The sequence below is a fragment of the Kogia breviceps genome, chromosome 1 (genome assembly GCF_026419965.1).
Source record: "Kogia breviceps isolate mKogBre1 chromosome 1, mKogBre1 haplotype 1, whole genome shotgun sequence".
Taxonomy (NCBI): domain Eukaryota; kingdom Metazoa; phylum Chordata; class Mammalia; order Artiodactyla; family Physeteridae; genus Kogia; species Kogia breviceps.
In genome coordinates, this window is record NC_081310.1 from 65774364 (window position 1) to 65789354 (window position 14991).

Sequence of the window (14991 nt, forward strand, 5' to 3'; positions counted from 1 at the left end):
CAGCCAGCCTAGGAGCACGCCTGCTCTGCTTAAAGTTGCTTGACCTAATTTTTCTCCCCTCCCAGGACTGAATGAAGCAATATGGACCGTGTGTTGTGACTTCCTTAGAGGTGGACTGTGTGAAGGCTGAAGGTGTTGGGTAAAAGCCTAGGGTTGGAGAACGGGACCAGGAGATACTCTTTAGTCTGAGGATAAAAACACCCACAGCTGGTGCCAGCTGCCTCAGCAGGTTGAGAAACCATCTTTATTTAAGAACTGCCTGCTACCAGAGTCAATAAATAACTACCATTATAAGAAGTGTAAGAGAGACAGGAAACAGGTCAGTGGGAGTGGGTCCATTTTAACAAAAACTGAGTTAAGTCAGTGGTCCAATGAAGCCCCAACCCTTGCCCAGCTGTGAGCTTTCCTAAGCTATGCAGGCCCTGGAGGGGGTGGGTCAGTTGGAGTCTGGGGGCCAAAGCAGGGTGCACCCCATCTGAGGGCATGAGGCTTCCTAGGGCTCTGGGGAAAGCTATCAGACCCTTTTTTTTTTTTTTCCCTCTCCAGTTTCCCTTTATTGTCCTGCCTTCCCAAAGCCTATGACCATATATACAGCTACCAGGCATCTCTTTCCATGGAGCTCTTTGAAGTTCCTTAAAAGTGCCCATCTAATCCCTCATGCCACTCCAGGAGCCTCTCTGGCAACCTTGCTCATCTCCAGGATGAAGCCCAGGTTAGGTCTGAGCCAGGGAAATAGCTACACACCTATGCCTCAAACCCAGGTTTGAGGATACTGCTATCCCTCCGATACAGAGGAGCCCAGTAGGCTGTTGTATTCTGAGATCAGGAAGCACACAGTCCTCTAGCTGGGGAAGAGATGAAGGGAGTGAAACATTCTAGAGCCAGCTCGGGCTCTTGCCCAGAGTAGAATAGCCTGGCTCCTGCGACTGCCAAGAGGCAGCAGTGTATGCTGGGAAAAGAATGCCTGGGGTGAGCCTTGCCCCGTAAATGACTGTGACTGCAGTTATTCCCCCCCTGCATGCTGCAGGGGCCCCAGCGAGTAGGAGCTCCAAGACTCTTCCAGTGCTGAGCACTTTTTGATTCCAAGAATCCCAGCCCTGAAGGACACTTGCAGCGTCCCCTCCAGTCTTCACTACCCTAGACCCCAAGACAAACTGCGGTCAAAATTTCTCAAAGGTCCCTACAAAAGAAAGAAGCCTCTCAATTACTCAGTCCAGGGTCTCCTTGCAGACGTTTTTTTCTGATGTCTCTCCTGTCATTTTATCAAAAAGAGCACCCCCACCCCATGGCCGTCCTGTTCCCTGGGACCCCCTGTATCGTTTGATTCCCTGGATGAAAGTAGGTAACCCAGTCGCGCTGGGCCCTGAGACTCCAACTGAAGAGAGCTGCCCTCCCACCGAGGGTGAGGTATACATCTGGGCTGTTGGAGTAGCCAGGGCCGGGGCAAAGGGCGCTATAGGCTGAGCCCCCACGTACGCAGAACGGAGACTCTCCCGAGCCCTGGAGCACTGCCTGTCCCTAGTCCTCAGGCACTTGCTGGCCACTGAGCTGTAGGGTGAAGTACTGGTTTGTGGCTGTTTCCCCTTGGTTGCCTGTCTGGGGCTTGGCGTGTGAGAGGGCAGAGATCCAGGATCGAGTCGTTACCACAGCAGGAGCGAGCCTCAGCCCATGCGGGCAGCGAAGGCGACAGTCAGGCCTCTTGGGCAGGAAGGGACTCTGAGAAGCTGTCTGATCTCTTCTTCTGCCTCCACACCAGCTCCTGTGCAACCACGTCACCAACAGGCTGTTCCCCTTCACATGCCTGCATGTCCTCAAGCCACCTGCTGTCTTATTCAGTCTTAATCAGCACTCTGCCTGAGTCTTGGCCTGCAGGAACATCCATTTTAGTCCAGCTCTGTGTCCCCCAAACAAGTTCTCCCTGCACGGGGCTTACGTTTTCCCGAGGCTGAGTTCTCCTAGTTAGAAAAACCCTTCCTGGGTTTCCCAGAGGGTCCGTCTGCCTCCACAGAACTAAGACTCTTAGTCGTTCTCTCTTGCCTCAAGCAAGCTTAGGGGCTGCAGCCGCCAGCTGCACAGATGAGTTCCTGTAACAGTCCAGGTCAGCCCTCTCGGCCCAGCGTCTAGACACCTGTCCCTTTGCTGCTTCTGCCGCAGCCAAGGCAGTGAGGAAAGAATCAGCTAAACCTTGGCAGAAGGTTTTCTACTTTCAGCATCCCCTTTCTGTTAGAGGTGGGTACAGGCCAAATCACAGCCATGGGGGACCAGGATGGATGCTAGGCCAAGTGTGGGTCCCTGCAATGGAAGAATGGTCACTCAGCTGATCCCCCAGCACCTCGCATGGGGGTGAAGGATGGGAGCAGGTGAGGAGGGTGGAGGGCTCCAAGGAGGCAGTCCTGGGCCAGGGGCAGGGTGGTAGTTTCAGTGGTGACAGGGAGAAGGCATGTGAGCTTAGATTTTAAAAAAATTGTGGTGGGTAAACACCAACATAAACCTGCCCAGGAAAATAGAGCAGGACTTAAAAAATTTAAAAACCATAACAAAATAGAGCTCTAACTGTAAACTACAGAAACCAGGCTCAGGGGGCCTGTGCCTTACAAGATGCCTATCCCGCTGCTCCTATATGTGAAGGGCTACCTGTCACAACATAGGCTTCGGAATTTCCTGGTTGTGCCTGGATTTGGGGAATCCCCTGCCCTTGCTTTGGCCTCTTTTCTTGGAGCAAGTGCAAGGGGAGCAGGGGGCTTCAAGCCAGCACTGCATGTTGAGGTCCCAGCAGAAGCTAGGCTCAGAAGGCAAAGAAAGACTGGGTCTCCTGTAGTCTGCATGCGCCTTGGGTTGGGAACCAGCCATGCCAATCACCCCGCCATCACCCACCTGAACCTGTTGAAGCAGAATTTTCATAGCCCAGCGCCCTTCTTAACCACCTTCTTAACCAGGTCATAGCCATTCAGCACTGCCCCCTTCCTCTGGGTAGACAAAGAGCCTGGGACGGGAAGGTGGGAGAAGAGTGCTATCCCAGCCCCATCATCGACAGGCTGTGTGACCTGAGGAAGGCCCTGCCTGCCCCTTCCAACTCTGTTACCTCATCTGTAGAGTGGTGTCTTGGGCCCAGTGAGATCTAAAGCCTCTTCCAGCTCTGACGTGCTGTGACTGGTAATACACCCAGAGCTCAAGCTAAGATGTCCCATTTATTTACCCCTTCGTCTTCTGGGGGAATGCAAAAGAGCATCCGACGCAGCCTGGAGGACGGGTCGCCAGGTGGCCCAGGGAGTTCCTGTGAGCAGGTAGGGCCGCATTTATCCTTTGCCCTTCTCAGAAGACTCCTAACTCCAGACACACAGAATTACAGCTGCATTCTGCTGGAGGAGGATGGTGGAGGCACTCCTGCCTCCTACTCAAACCCGTGAGGGACCGTGCAGGCTGGGGCTTGGTGCGGTGGGGGACCTGCCCAAGACAAGCCCTTTAGTCACACAGCCACCTGTAGTGGCTTCTGTCACTCTGGGGTGACAGGGTCAGGTTGGCAGTATTGGCTGAGAGGGCAACGTCACCTGGATTGTGACTGTGCCTCAGGCCAAGTCTGGTGCCCCTTTCCACCAGGAGTCTCAGCTTCTCAACCCTTCTTAGCTCCCACCCAGCAGTCAGGAGCCTCGCCCCCCCAGAGCTGCAGGGGCTCAGGCTCCCGGCCTCAGACACCAGAGCACTGGTTCTCAGCCATCTAGGCAGGTGGCAGGGGCCTCCAGGGAGTTATCCAGGACAATGTCAGGGTCCAGCCGTGCTGTCCTTTAAGAGGAGAAAGTAGGAGAGTCCCTGGTCCCCAGGTTTGGCCCTCTCCTTAGACTGAGAGATGCTGCTGTTTAAGCTTTGTCCCGTTCCTGTCCAGTGTTCCCGGGCTTAGGACTCCGCTCTCTGGAGCAGAGTCCATAGGCGGTCCCAGAGTGCTGTCTCCGCCAATGTGCAGATACCTGTTTAAACCCCCTTCTTCCTGTAGGCCTTCCTTCCATCCAGGCACCCTAGAGGGCCCAGACATAGGGTTCAGTATCATCATGGAAGTTACTGTCTGGTGCCTCTTCATTTACAGAAAAAAAATCCTCACTTGGGTTCTATCCTGTGGCAGAATATGAAATACCCTACCTCCTACGAAAAGGGCACTGCTCAAAGTAGGTATTTAAAACCAGTCATTCTCAGGCACAGTGTTGGGCCACCTTGGCATTGGGAAGGGACTGGGGCCAGCTGGCTGTGTCCATCGGAGGTGGGTGTCCAGCTGTGGCAGAGAGGGAGGGGTGCCGAGATCAGAGCTCCAGGTAGCCTATGAGGATCAGTGTCGCCACGGAGTGACAGAGGACGGTGCCAGGATGTGGGACTGGACAGACTGCCGAGTTCTCCACCATCATGCTTGTGCCTGAAACCAGCAGGCGGAAATGGGCTGAGTGAGCTGGGTCTGGGGCCTGCACATCGCTGTCCCACCCTCAGGACAGAATCCAGACCTTTCCTAAGGAGATTCACAGAGGGCTGGCTTCAGGACGGGGAGGTGTTCTCAGCCCTCCTTCTGCAGTGTTTTGTAGGACCTTTGCTTTTGTTCCCGGGAAAGGAGCGCACTCACCTCTTGGCCCTCAGGGATGCTTGGGAGTGGGAAGTGGGGGGGGGGGCACCAAGGGCAGTTCCAGGGCTACTTTGCACTTGGTTCCTGCCTGCCTGCTTTTTTCCCCCATGGGGACTGGCTGGGTTGGGGTCTGGCTTGGGTGGGAATGATTCCTGCATCAGGCATCTGGATGGACCCTGATACTCCTGGGGGAATAAGGGGAGAGACAGCACCTCCATTCCTCACGATGTGGACTTCTGCCGGGACCCCGTCCCCCCCTGGCCCTGTGGTCCGAATCTGCACCAGGGCATGGCCAGTGTCTTCAGGAACCGCAATTTCTATCCAATTCTTGCTGGTGAGGTGGAGCATGGGAGTCGGGTGTAAGTCGTTCTGGTACAGCATCTGTGGAAAGGGGGTTAGCCAGGCAAGAGTTTCCTTACACCAGGACTGATTCTCCTCTTCCCTAGCCCCAGGAATGGGAGGAGCCCATATGGTTCTGGGCCCTCGAGGTCCTGCCTCCTCGCCCCTCCTGTTTCCTGTTGACCAGGTCCAGGCTCTTGAACAAGCTCCTCACTGGGACGAGAAAAGCTTGCAAGCAGCTGAACTGGTTTTGCAGACTCCTTAGACCAGAAGGACCCAGACTTCACCCAGTCCATCGCCGCCCCCGTGAACCCTGCCTTTCCGCAGTCATACCATTTTCTTCTAGTCTCTACTACATGCTCCCTGAAGAACTGCTCATGAATTTCACGCCTCTCACAATCCCAAACTCTTTGCTTACATCTAACTCAGATCCTTCTGGCTAGAAACCGCAGCTCCCTTGTGTTTGCCGGAAATACAAGTGAGCTCTTCCTCAGCGTTCAATGCCTGGCTGATCCCTTCCTTACCTTATAGCCTGTGACTGCAGACTCATTTCGGAGCGGGACCACAGGGTCCCACTTAATTCTAAGACTGGAGCTCGAAAAAGTCCAGGAGATGTTGCCAGGGGGTCGCCGTGGAGCTGCCAGAGGAGGGAGAGTGTTGGGGAGACTTCCCAATGTTTCCCCACCACTCACCCCCTTGCTTTTAGCCAGCCTTTTTCTAGATGTCTGCCCAAAGCAGTTGTACCCAGAACATTCTGTCACCACTGCCTGAGAAACAAACTCTAACAAAGGTTGGAGAAAAGGGAGGCACGTCAGAGGCCATGAATTCCATTCCCTCATTATTATTAGACATGCTGCCTCGTTTCTGTCCCGCCCAGGGCTTGTGGGCTGGAGCGTTTGTCTTTCGGGGAAAGAGTGATCCTAGAGGCACCCCCTTCCAAAATACACCCCTCCACCCCCACCCGGTCTGACGGACTCACGGGGCTTCACGGTCGTGGCATTGGCGGAAGGGCTGGCAGGCCCAGTGCCGGCCCGGTTGTAGGCCCGCACAGTCACGTGGTACTTGGTGTTGTAGTGTAGGCCGGTGACTAGGGCACTGGTGTCTAGCCCTGCTGTCCTCACTCGGTCAGCAGCTGCTTCTTTGTCCCCGGCTTTCCAGTAGCGGATCTGAAGGGGGCAGGGGTGCCCTAGGGTCAGCAGTCAAACCCAGGACCTCGGGGCTACTACTCTGACCCTGGCTCTGGACACCTGCATCCTGCTCCTCGCTGGTGCTTGTAACTCAGTCTCAGAACCTAGACACTAGATCATGAGCTCCAAGGGAGAAGGGACAAGTTGGTGTGAGTTGCTGCTCCCTTCTTGGTGCCCAGCGGAGTGCCCAGTCCAACGAGAGAGCTTAATACGTGGGCTGAACGAGGGAGCGGGGGTGTGGGCACAGACTCAACCTAGCGATGGCCTGCTGGAACCAACCCCATTTAATTCAAGGAATCCCGTGGGGACTCTGTTAAAGGCTATGAAATACATGTTGTACTTGCAAAGTAGTCCCCCAGCCCGCACTCCAGCAAGCGTATGACGGCTGCCTAGTAAATGCAAACCCATTGTCATAGACCTCGTAACACCAAGGCCTTCTAGATATTCTTCCTAATCAATGGCAGAGTTTGCAGCTATCTCCTGAGTAGGGCTTGCCTAACCCATTGTGCTAAAGCCCAGAGCTGACTCTGCTGAATGGAATTCACAACATCACTAGTATGATGATTCTCCCTTAGACAATGACATTTCCTACTTGCCCTTCTTACCCTTCCTCTCGCCTTCTCTCACTCTCCATCCACCCCTGCATGTACCCCAGTGTGGAGTCACCAGTGGGCCCAAGTCTTGGGTCAGAAACTGCCGGGCCCAGAGTTCCTCAGGGACAGGATGGGCGGCTGGTACATAGAGGAGTCCATGCTGTTCTCTGCAGCCCTGAGGATGCCAGGCTAACTGGGCTCTGGCATGAAACGGGCAGGCTATGCCCCTTCCAGAACCCGTTCCTCCTCCCCTGGGCTCCCACAGCATCCAGTGCCGGCTCAAGCCAAGCAGTAACTTCAAGGCTGTCCACAGGCATCAGCCAGAGGGGCTGAGCTGAGGTTGCATCCATGGTGCTGCATAGACTGCGTGCTGCGTGCCTGGTTAGTGAATGAGTGATTCCAGGAGGAGGACTAACAAGCCATGGGCGTGCCCCCGCGCCTTGACCCCCCGACCCCCTCCTCTCCCAGCCCAGGTCAGTGCTCACCTCGTACCCCAGGAGGATACCATTCATGTCCTGCCGCACCGGTTCCCAGGTCACGTTCATCTCTGAGGATGAGACCCCTTTGGCCCAGACCTTGGTAGGGGCCACCCTGGGCTCTGGGGACCGACACAGAATGGGTTTGGATTCCCAGGCACTCCCTGTGTCCTACAGAGCAGCTGCCAGCTGGGACTGCCCTCTCTTAGGATTTTAAAGAGCCCAGGGTGCAGGGTGCAGAGCATCCCCCGGGGCCCACTTCTCTTTCCAGAGAGCCTCCTTCCTCTAGGCCTGAGGGGAGACGAGGTAGCGAGGGCTAGGAAGGAAGCCAGTGGCTTAGAAGCCAGGTGTCCTCTCCACCCCACCTACGGAACCTAGCAGGGGTGTGAGGGGCACTCCCCCACCCTACACCCCGTGGACAAGCTGCCGGGGTGGGGATGCCGCACGGGCCCCGGGGTGGCCCACCTTCCTCAGCTGAGTACACAATCGCGGTGAGGCTCTCAGGCCCATCCCCGCGGTGGTTGTAGCTGCGGATCTTGACCTCAAAGGGCGTGTAAGGCCGGACGCTCTCGTTGCTGTAGACGAAGTACTGGGCATCGGCGCCGGGCACCCGCGCGGTCTGCCAGCTAGTGCTGCCCTGCCTGCGGAAGGACAGCAGGTAGCCGAAGCCGTCTCCGTTCTGGTACTCCCGGGACATGGGCTGAGGGGCAAGAGCGTGGCATGGGCGAGGGGCCGCGGCTGCGTTTCCCTGCCCGTCCTCCAGCCCACCCAGCCTTCACCAAGAGGGGTGGCCCCAGGATTGCGGAGGTTCCATCCTGCGGTGGGTACCAGGGGAGGGGAGGGACCTTGTCTGCTCTGGAGTCAGGACCGTGCAGTGGCTCTGTCTGGGTCCTCTCTGCATGCTGCTCAACTCCTGAGGCGAGTCCCACCAGGTGCGGGTGGGCGTGAGGGTGGGGTAGAACTTGTCCCCCCAGAGAGCTGGAGGCATAGTCCTAACTCTGTCCTTGCAGCTTACCGTCCAGTTGACAATGAGCTCTCCAGGGGCTCCACCACCTCCTCTGAGACCTGAGGGTGCCACCGAGGGGGCTGTCAGGGCCAAGGGACACAGACAGTTAATGGGCAGTGAGGGAACAAAAGCTCTGAGTCTGAGACCGAAAAGCATCCTAGGACAAGGACACCCTTCCAATGGGCCCTGGCTATACGCCAATAAAATGGACAACCTAGAAGAAACGGACAAATTCTTAGAAAACTACAGTCTCCCAAGATTGAACCAGAACCAGGGAGAAATAGAAAATATGAACAGATCAATTACCAGTACTGAAATTGAGTCAGTAATTTAAAAACTCCCAATAAACAAAAGTGCAGGACCAGATGGCTTCACAGGTGAGTTCTACCAAACATTTAAAGAGTTAACACCTATCCTTCTGAAACTATTCCAATGGGACCTGGTTTTGTCCTTCAAGAGTCTCTCTGGACGTGGGCTTTGGAATCAAGCAGACCTGAGATCAGATTCCACCTCTGCCACTTACTAGCTGAGTTTCTCTGGGCGAGTTACTTAACCTCTCTGAGCCTCTGATTCCCCTCTCCGTAAGATAAGGATAATAATGTTTCTCTCAAAGGCTGTAAGAAAAATAAAATTAAACAAGACAGTGGCTAGCATATACATATAGTATACACTCCATAAATGATCATTAACCTGATCCCTCTTGTTGGTTTAAACTAAGTAGCAGAGACCAACTCTAATTTGCTTTAAATTAAGGGGAATAAATAATTCAGAACTGCAGTTAATCCAAAAAACATTTCTTTGGGGTTACAGGTTGTTTTATTATTATTATATTTTTATTTTCATGGCAGACTTAATTTCCTAATTGTCTCTAGTATTCAAAAGGCTGATATTAAAACAAGAATGTATTTAATTAGATTGTGAAGCTTGGCAGGGGGTAACTTGGCTGAGGGTTAAAATATTTCTGTAGATGATACAGCAATTGGAGACTTATCACTAGGTTCTGATGAGATTTTAGGGCCTTCTCATTTGCAAAGGGCACTTAAACACATTACCCATTTGATCCTGTGAGGTGGGCATTAATATTACCCTTTTCAGAGTGGAAAGATTGAGGCCCAGAGCAGTTAAGTGACTTGCCTAAAGTCACACAGCTAATAAATGTCACAGTTTGAATTTGAACTCAGCTCTTCTGATTTGAAATCTCATCATCTTTCTTCTGCATCATAGCTGTCTTTGTGCTCAATTCCTGGATATTACAGTGAAGGAGACCACTCCTCACCCTTTGACTGTCCAAGAAGTTCAAAGAAAGTGCTCCTTCTGGAATTCTTTACTCAGGAGAGGTACCAGTTTAAAATATTGAATGATTCCAGAAAGAGGCTGGAGAGTCAGCATGGGGCACATAGGAAACCATGTTTATGGACACAAAAAGGCAGACCCTCATTACACATCCAGTGGGGCAGGCCTGGGTGGGTGTGGAGGGGAGGCAGGTCCTGATTCCATGCTGCTGGTCTCAGGATCCCGGGGCTCTTGTTCTGGGCCTTCACCTTCATCTCTTCCCTTTCTTCCCCACTCAGGTTCTGACACCTACCTGCCTTTCAGGGAGGGCTGTGGGCAGATTGTCCATTCCTCCTGCTCCCAAAGAAACCATCTAAAGAAGGACTTAGAGCACCAGCTGCACACACCCCTTCCGCATTAACTGATTCCTGCAGCTCGTGCACTTCCAGGAAGGATATCTGCCCATCACCCCATGGTCCTGGGTTCAAGTCTAGACTTCTGCCAGTGTGACCCTTCCCTCACATGAAATAGTTTATCCATTTTTTAAAAAATTAAACTTTTTCCTTTGAGACAGTGGTAGATTCACATGCAGTTGTAAGGTTGGCCTATTTTTTAAATGAGGGGTTTGGACTGGATGGCTTCCAGCCCTGACAGGCTGTGGCCTGTCACAGTACGTCGTGCAGTGTTGCGGCCTCGCTCTGACTTGTGTTCCTTTCTCATCTGTTTTGTTAGAGTCCGAAGCCTGGTGAGCAGGGTTGGAGCTCCATGTAATTGCTGCTTGCCTGGGGCTCCCTTTAAGGAGGTCTAGGGTCTGTGCCCTGACATTACTTCTCACCCAGGGCTCTGACCTGCTTCCTTGGTCCGGATTTTGCTGGACGGCCCGCTGGGCTCCCCAGTGCCCAGGATGTTGCTGGCTAAGACCCGGAACTCATGGTCCATCCAGGGCGTGAGGCCCAGCACCTGGGCGGTCTCAGCGTTGCCCTCGATGTTGGCGGGATCTGCAAGGCACCAGGGAGTCAGTGTTCTGCATTTCATTTACTGATCTGGATGGAAAGGGCAGGGACTGGGTATGAATCACTTTTTTATACCCAGCTCTTACGGTGGTACCCGCCATATTAAGGGTTCAATACCTCTTTCAGGAATGATTGGGAAACTCATCGACCTCCCTGCCTTGGAGACTCTGTAAGATGTTGTGTGCACCCCACACCCCCACGAATGTTTTCATTGCCCCAATAATAGTCCTGCCAATGCTTCAAGGGTGCAGACTGAGTGCCTCCCCCTCCAACTCTCTCCCCATTCTTCTGCTGCCTGTGTGACCATCTTCCCTAATGGCCTGGGAGCTCCCTGCAGGCAGGGGGTCTACACTTGTCCCTCTTCGAAGCTCCAGGCTCAGCCTTGGCCTCTGACCCCCAGCACCCACCCCCGGCGCCCCCTACAGCTAGGCCTAATCAGTACTGACCTGGGTGGGGCCTCACACTTACTGGTCCGAACCTGCTTCCACTTCCCTGCAGGTAGAGTGCGAGCTTGCAGGGTGTACTTGGCAATGGGGCTGTGGTTGTCAAAGCCACGGCTCCAGCTGAGCTGGACAGTGGTGTCACCGATGTCTCTCACAACCACGCCTCCTGGGGGACCTGGCGGACCTGCACCAAGAGGTCAGAGCAACAAATTTGAGCCAACCTCCTTCAGGCTCGCTTGGGCTGGTGCAGTACCAAGAGGGAGCAGCAGAGGGCGCAGGAACCACACACCGGCTTGGGAGGGCCAGGAATGGGGGCGGTAGTTAGTGAGGGGCGGATGGGGTGTTTTGAGGAGGAAGGATCTGCCCAAGGCTGGAGGGGTCACAGAGGCTCTCACACAGAGATGTGTATAGATTTCCCAGCATGAGGCTTTGAAACTTCTGGCCTCAGCCAGTTCTCCAGTCTTGGGATGTGTTAGCAGCGGATTTTTTACAATTTTAGCCTTGGAGGAAGAATATTTTATTCATTTAGCACCTGCGAAGAACCACGGGATGAGTTCAGCTCTACAGACTTGTTAGGAGCCCTTCCCACAGCTTTCAGGGAGAGGTGGGAGTTAGTTAGGGAGCGAAGGTCAGAATAGCCCAGCTGGCCTCTGAGGGTGTCACGGTGGGGTGGGGGGGAGACCCCATCACCTCGGACCAGGACTGTGGCCTCCTTAGATGCACTGTCCACCACCGTCTGGGCCATGCACGTGTACTTCCCACCGTGGCGCAGCTGGGCGTTCAGGATGGTCAGATCCCCAACCGTCTCCTTCTGCACACGGGGGACAGGAAGCGGGGCGGGTCAGAGGAAGCGGCCCTGGCTAGTGCATGAGTCAGGGGACAGGAGCTCAGAGTCCCCTGCTCTGTTACTTCCCCAGACCCCTTGCGCCTCGCCCTTCCTCTCTGTTCCATGGGAGGGATCAGCTACTCTCTACTTGGTACCACTGGGTATTAAACGACATATTTTTTTACAGAAGATAGTCAGTGATGGTTCAAGTTAATGAGATCATCTGTGCTGGAGGGCAGGATAACAAGAGTAGGGGAGTGAGTCTTGCTCGGTGTCTGGAATTCCAGGTTTGACCCTAACCCTCTTCTAAATGCATAGACGTCAGGTGGAATCCGGGGAACTGCCCGTCTAAGGGAGGGTGCTTATGAACCCAGGGATGAGCTTGCCATCATGGCATTCCTGGGGGAAGGGGGAAAAGTTTTGGGGGTATTGATGGCTCTCGTGGGTCCCCTGTCTGCCCAGAAGGAGGGAGGAGCCCTGGGTTCTCTGGCCTCAGGCCTTACCACACTGGCCCTTCGGTAGTGACTCCCAGGCTTGTCGAAATCGATGGGGAAGTCGTCCAGGGTCCAGATGAAGGTGAGGTCCATGGTGGGGTCGTGGGAGGCGTGGCACTGCAGGGTCAGGTTATCTCCCGAGTTGATGTCGGCACTCGAGGGGGCTAGAGTGATCTTGGTTGCATCTGCCAAGACAAAGGGCCCCTGAGTGGAAAGGGAGGAAGGAGGCCCAGGCAGGGGCGGCAGGGCAGGGTGAGAGGCTCTGTCTTGAGCCCCAGGAAAGAGAACAGGCAACGTGGCCAACAGCATCCTGACCTCCCAGCAGCCCCACGAGTGCGTGGGAGGGAGGCAGGAGCATACCCTGGATGGCGGTGTTTGGGGGCAGTCCCAAGAGAAACCGAATCCTGGGGTAGCCTCAGAACCAAACTAGGAGGAACATGGGAACGCGAGAGCCCAATGGCGAGGAGGGACGGCACCCCGTGGTGGCTGAGTCACCATCCTCAGCCAAACCATGGTCCTTACCTCGCACAGACAGAATGCCCGTGCTGTTGGCTTTGCCCATGAAATTCTCAGCAAAGCAGGTATATTTGCCTTCATCTGACCGACTGATGTTTCTTATGATCAAGGTGCCATCCGGAGTTACAGTCACTCTGCAGCAAGGACAGAGCAGGTCTGGCCAACCCAGTGACACACTATAGTCATGGGAAGGGGACTCAACTCCAAGGAGAGAGAGGGTGAGCTGGAATGTCTCAGGTGGGGTGGGGCTTGTACCTGCTGTTGTTGACCAAAATCTCAGTGCCTTTGCTCCAGAACACCACGGCCTTCGGAGCTGCCCTGGGCTGACAGGGGATAACGATCTCTCCCCCTCGGGCTGCGGGGATCAGACGCCTTACAGGATTCAGCCTAAAGTCGGGGGCAAGTGCTGGAAGGAAGGGGGAGCGCCCCACAGTCACGCAGGGAATCAAAGCACGCGTTGCCCTGGAGTCAGATGTCACCTGGCTACATGTTAAACATTTTATGTTCCCTCTATGGCCAATCCACGACTGACCCCTAGCAGCACCACTTCCAAAATAGCCATAATCCAGCCCCTTCTCATCACCCCCACTGCCACCAGATCTCCGCTGGTTGGCCTTCTTGATTTTGCATTTTCTTTCTACAATCTCTTCTCCACCCAGCTGCCAGGAATACCATTTTAAAAACACAAAACAGACACTCAGCATGAAGTCCAACGCCTCCCAAGGGCTCACAAAGGAGTCCTTACCTCTCTGATCACATCTTGCTTCATTCCTTCCCTCACTCATTGTGCTCTATCACCTGGGCCATTTTTTTCTTCTTCTTTTTTTGGTTCCATGAAGATGCCATAATTTTTTCCTGCCTCAGGACCTTTGCACTTACTATACATTTTGCTTGGAAAGCCCCCAGATCTTCACACGGTTGGTTCACATCGCAAATGCAACTTCTTCAGAGAGGTCCTCCCTGACCATCCCCTCTCACTTACCCACAGCACTCTGCGGGATTTTCTTTATACTGTATTTTTTAAGGCTGTCTGAAATTATCTTATTTAATTGTTTGATTTTGTGTTTATTTGCCCCCCTCTCTCCACTGGATTGTAAGATACTTGAAGGCAGAGACCTTATCTTTCGTGCTCACTTCTTAGGAGGTGTTGAAGAAATATTGGTTGAATGAATGAATGAGTCTTAGTTAAGCCTCACTACAATTGGATGAGGTAGGTACCGTTCTGTCCATTTTACAGATGAGGAAATAGACTACAAGCTTAAGTCACACATCTAAGGATACTGGACTAGCTGACATTTACTGGGCACCTGTTATGTGATGGGCAGGTTCTTTATGCTTTAGCTCTATCATCTCCTTTAATCTCCACAGCAGCTGTATGAGGGCTGGGCTATTATTGCCCACATTTTATTATTCAAGAAACTGAAACACAAAGAGATTCATAACCTGCCGAAGATCACACAGGCAAAGTGGCTGCATTAAACCCAAATCTAGCTGATTTGGTTTTCAGTGACTTTTGCCACCTTTTTTTCATGGAGGCAGACATTTACTTTGTCCACGTCAGACGCGGGTCAAGCCAGAGACCCTGTCCTCTGGGAGCTCCATCTAGTGTCTCATCTCCTGTCTTAAATCCCTGAGTTCTACTCAGAAGCTGTTGGAAAACTAAGGAAAACTGCCAGGTGAGTGTGTGCGTTTAGAAATGCTGCAACTCACAACCCTTAACACCCCCCCGCCTGGGTGTCCCCAGGGACGTCCTCTCTCCCTGGGCCCCTTACCTTGCACGGCCAGCTCGGCACTGGCGTAGATGGTGCCGTGCTTGTTCTCCGCCACACACTGGTACATGCCTGAGTCCTCCAGGCTCAGCTTGGAGAATCGCAAGTCCCCGGCCAGCACTTCTATCCGGGCCTGTGCAGAAGATCAGGACCACTGGGTGGGGGCTTATGGGGTGGATGCAGTGGAGACTGGGCTGCCTGGAGGGGGCGCCTGGTTGCCCAGTTCTATCCAGAGCCACCTGGAATCCCAGGATGCAGAGATTCCCCCTGCCTCCCCTGCACATGGAAGCCAGAGGGGCAAGTGCCACATTCAGGACCACATAGTGCTTTTGTGGCTGAGTTGGGCCTGGACTCAGGTCCCTGGACCCTCCAGACTCTATCCAGTTGACCAGCCTGAAGCCATGTGACTCTGGGATGGAGAGAAGCACCTAGAACTACCCTGTGGCACCCTAATTGG

The 14991-nt window shown here is 53.9% G+C and overlaps 1 protein-coding gene across 5 annotated transcripts in view; it reads right to left on the bottom strand.

Annotated features, from left to right (window-relative positions):
- Positions 1-211: 211 nt before the first annotated feature.
- Positions 212-14991, bottom strand: part of CNTN2 (contactin 2) — a 32122-nt gene continuing 17342 nt past the window's right edge. For 4 of the 5 annotated variants that reach the window (XM_067033346.1, XM_059059838.2, XM_067033347.1 and 1 more), the window contains 14 exons: positions 14538-14667; positions 13021-13171; positions 12772-12899; positions 12259-12434; positions 11620-11740; positions 10955-11113; positions 10322-10471; positions 8211-8281; positions 7661-7895; positions 7205-7317; positions 5919-6105; positions 5464-5576; positions 4813-4981; positions 212-4399 (listed from right to left, as the gene is read on the bottom strand). In XM_067033346.1, coding sequence (XP_066889447.1) covers positions 4290-4399; positions 4813-4981; positions 5464-5576; positions 5919-6105; positions 7205-7317; positions 7661-7895; positions 8211-8281; positions 10322-10471; positions 10955-11113; positions 11620-11740; positions 12259-12434; positions 12772-12899; positions 13021-13171; positions 14538-14667 — 2013 coding nt within the window. In that variant the 3' untranslated portion in view covers positions 212-4289. The remainder of the gene's footprint in view (positions 4400-4812; positions 4982-5463; positions 5577-5918; positions 6106-7204; positions 7318-7660; positions 7896-8210; positions 8282-10321; positions 10472-10954; positions 11114-11619; positions 11741-12258; positions 12435-12771; positions 12900-13020; positions 13172-14537; positions 14668-14991) is intronic. The other variant, XR_010840527.1, reaches the window with a different exon arrangement.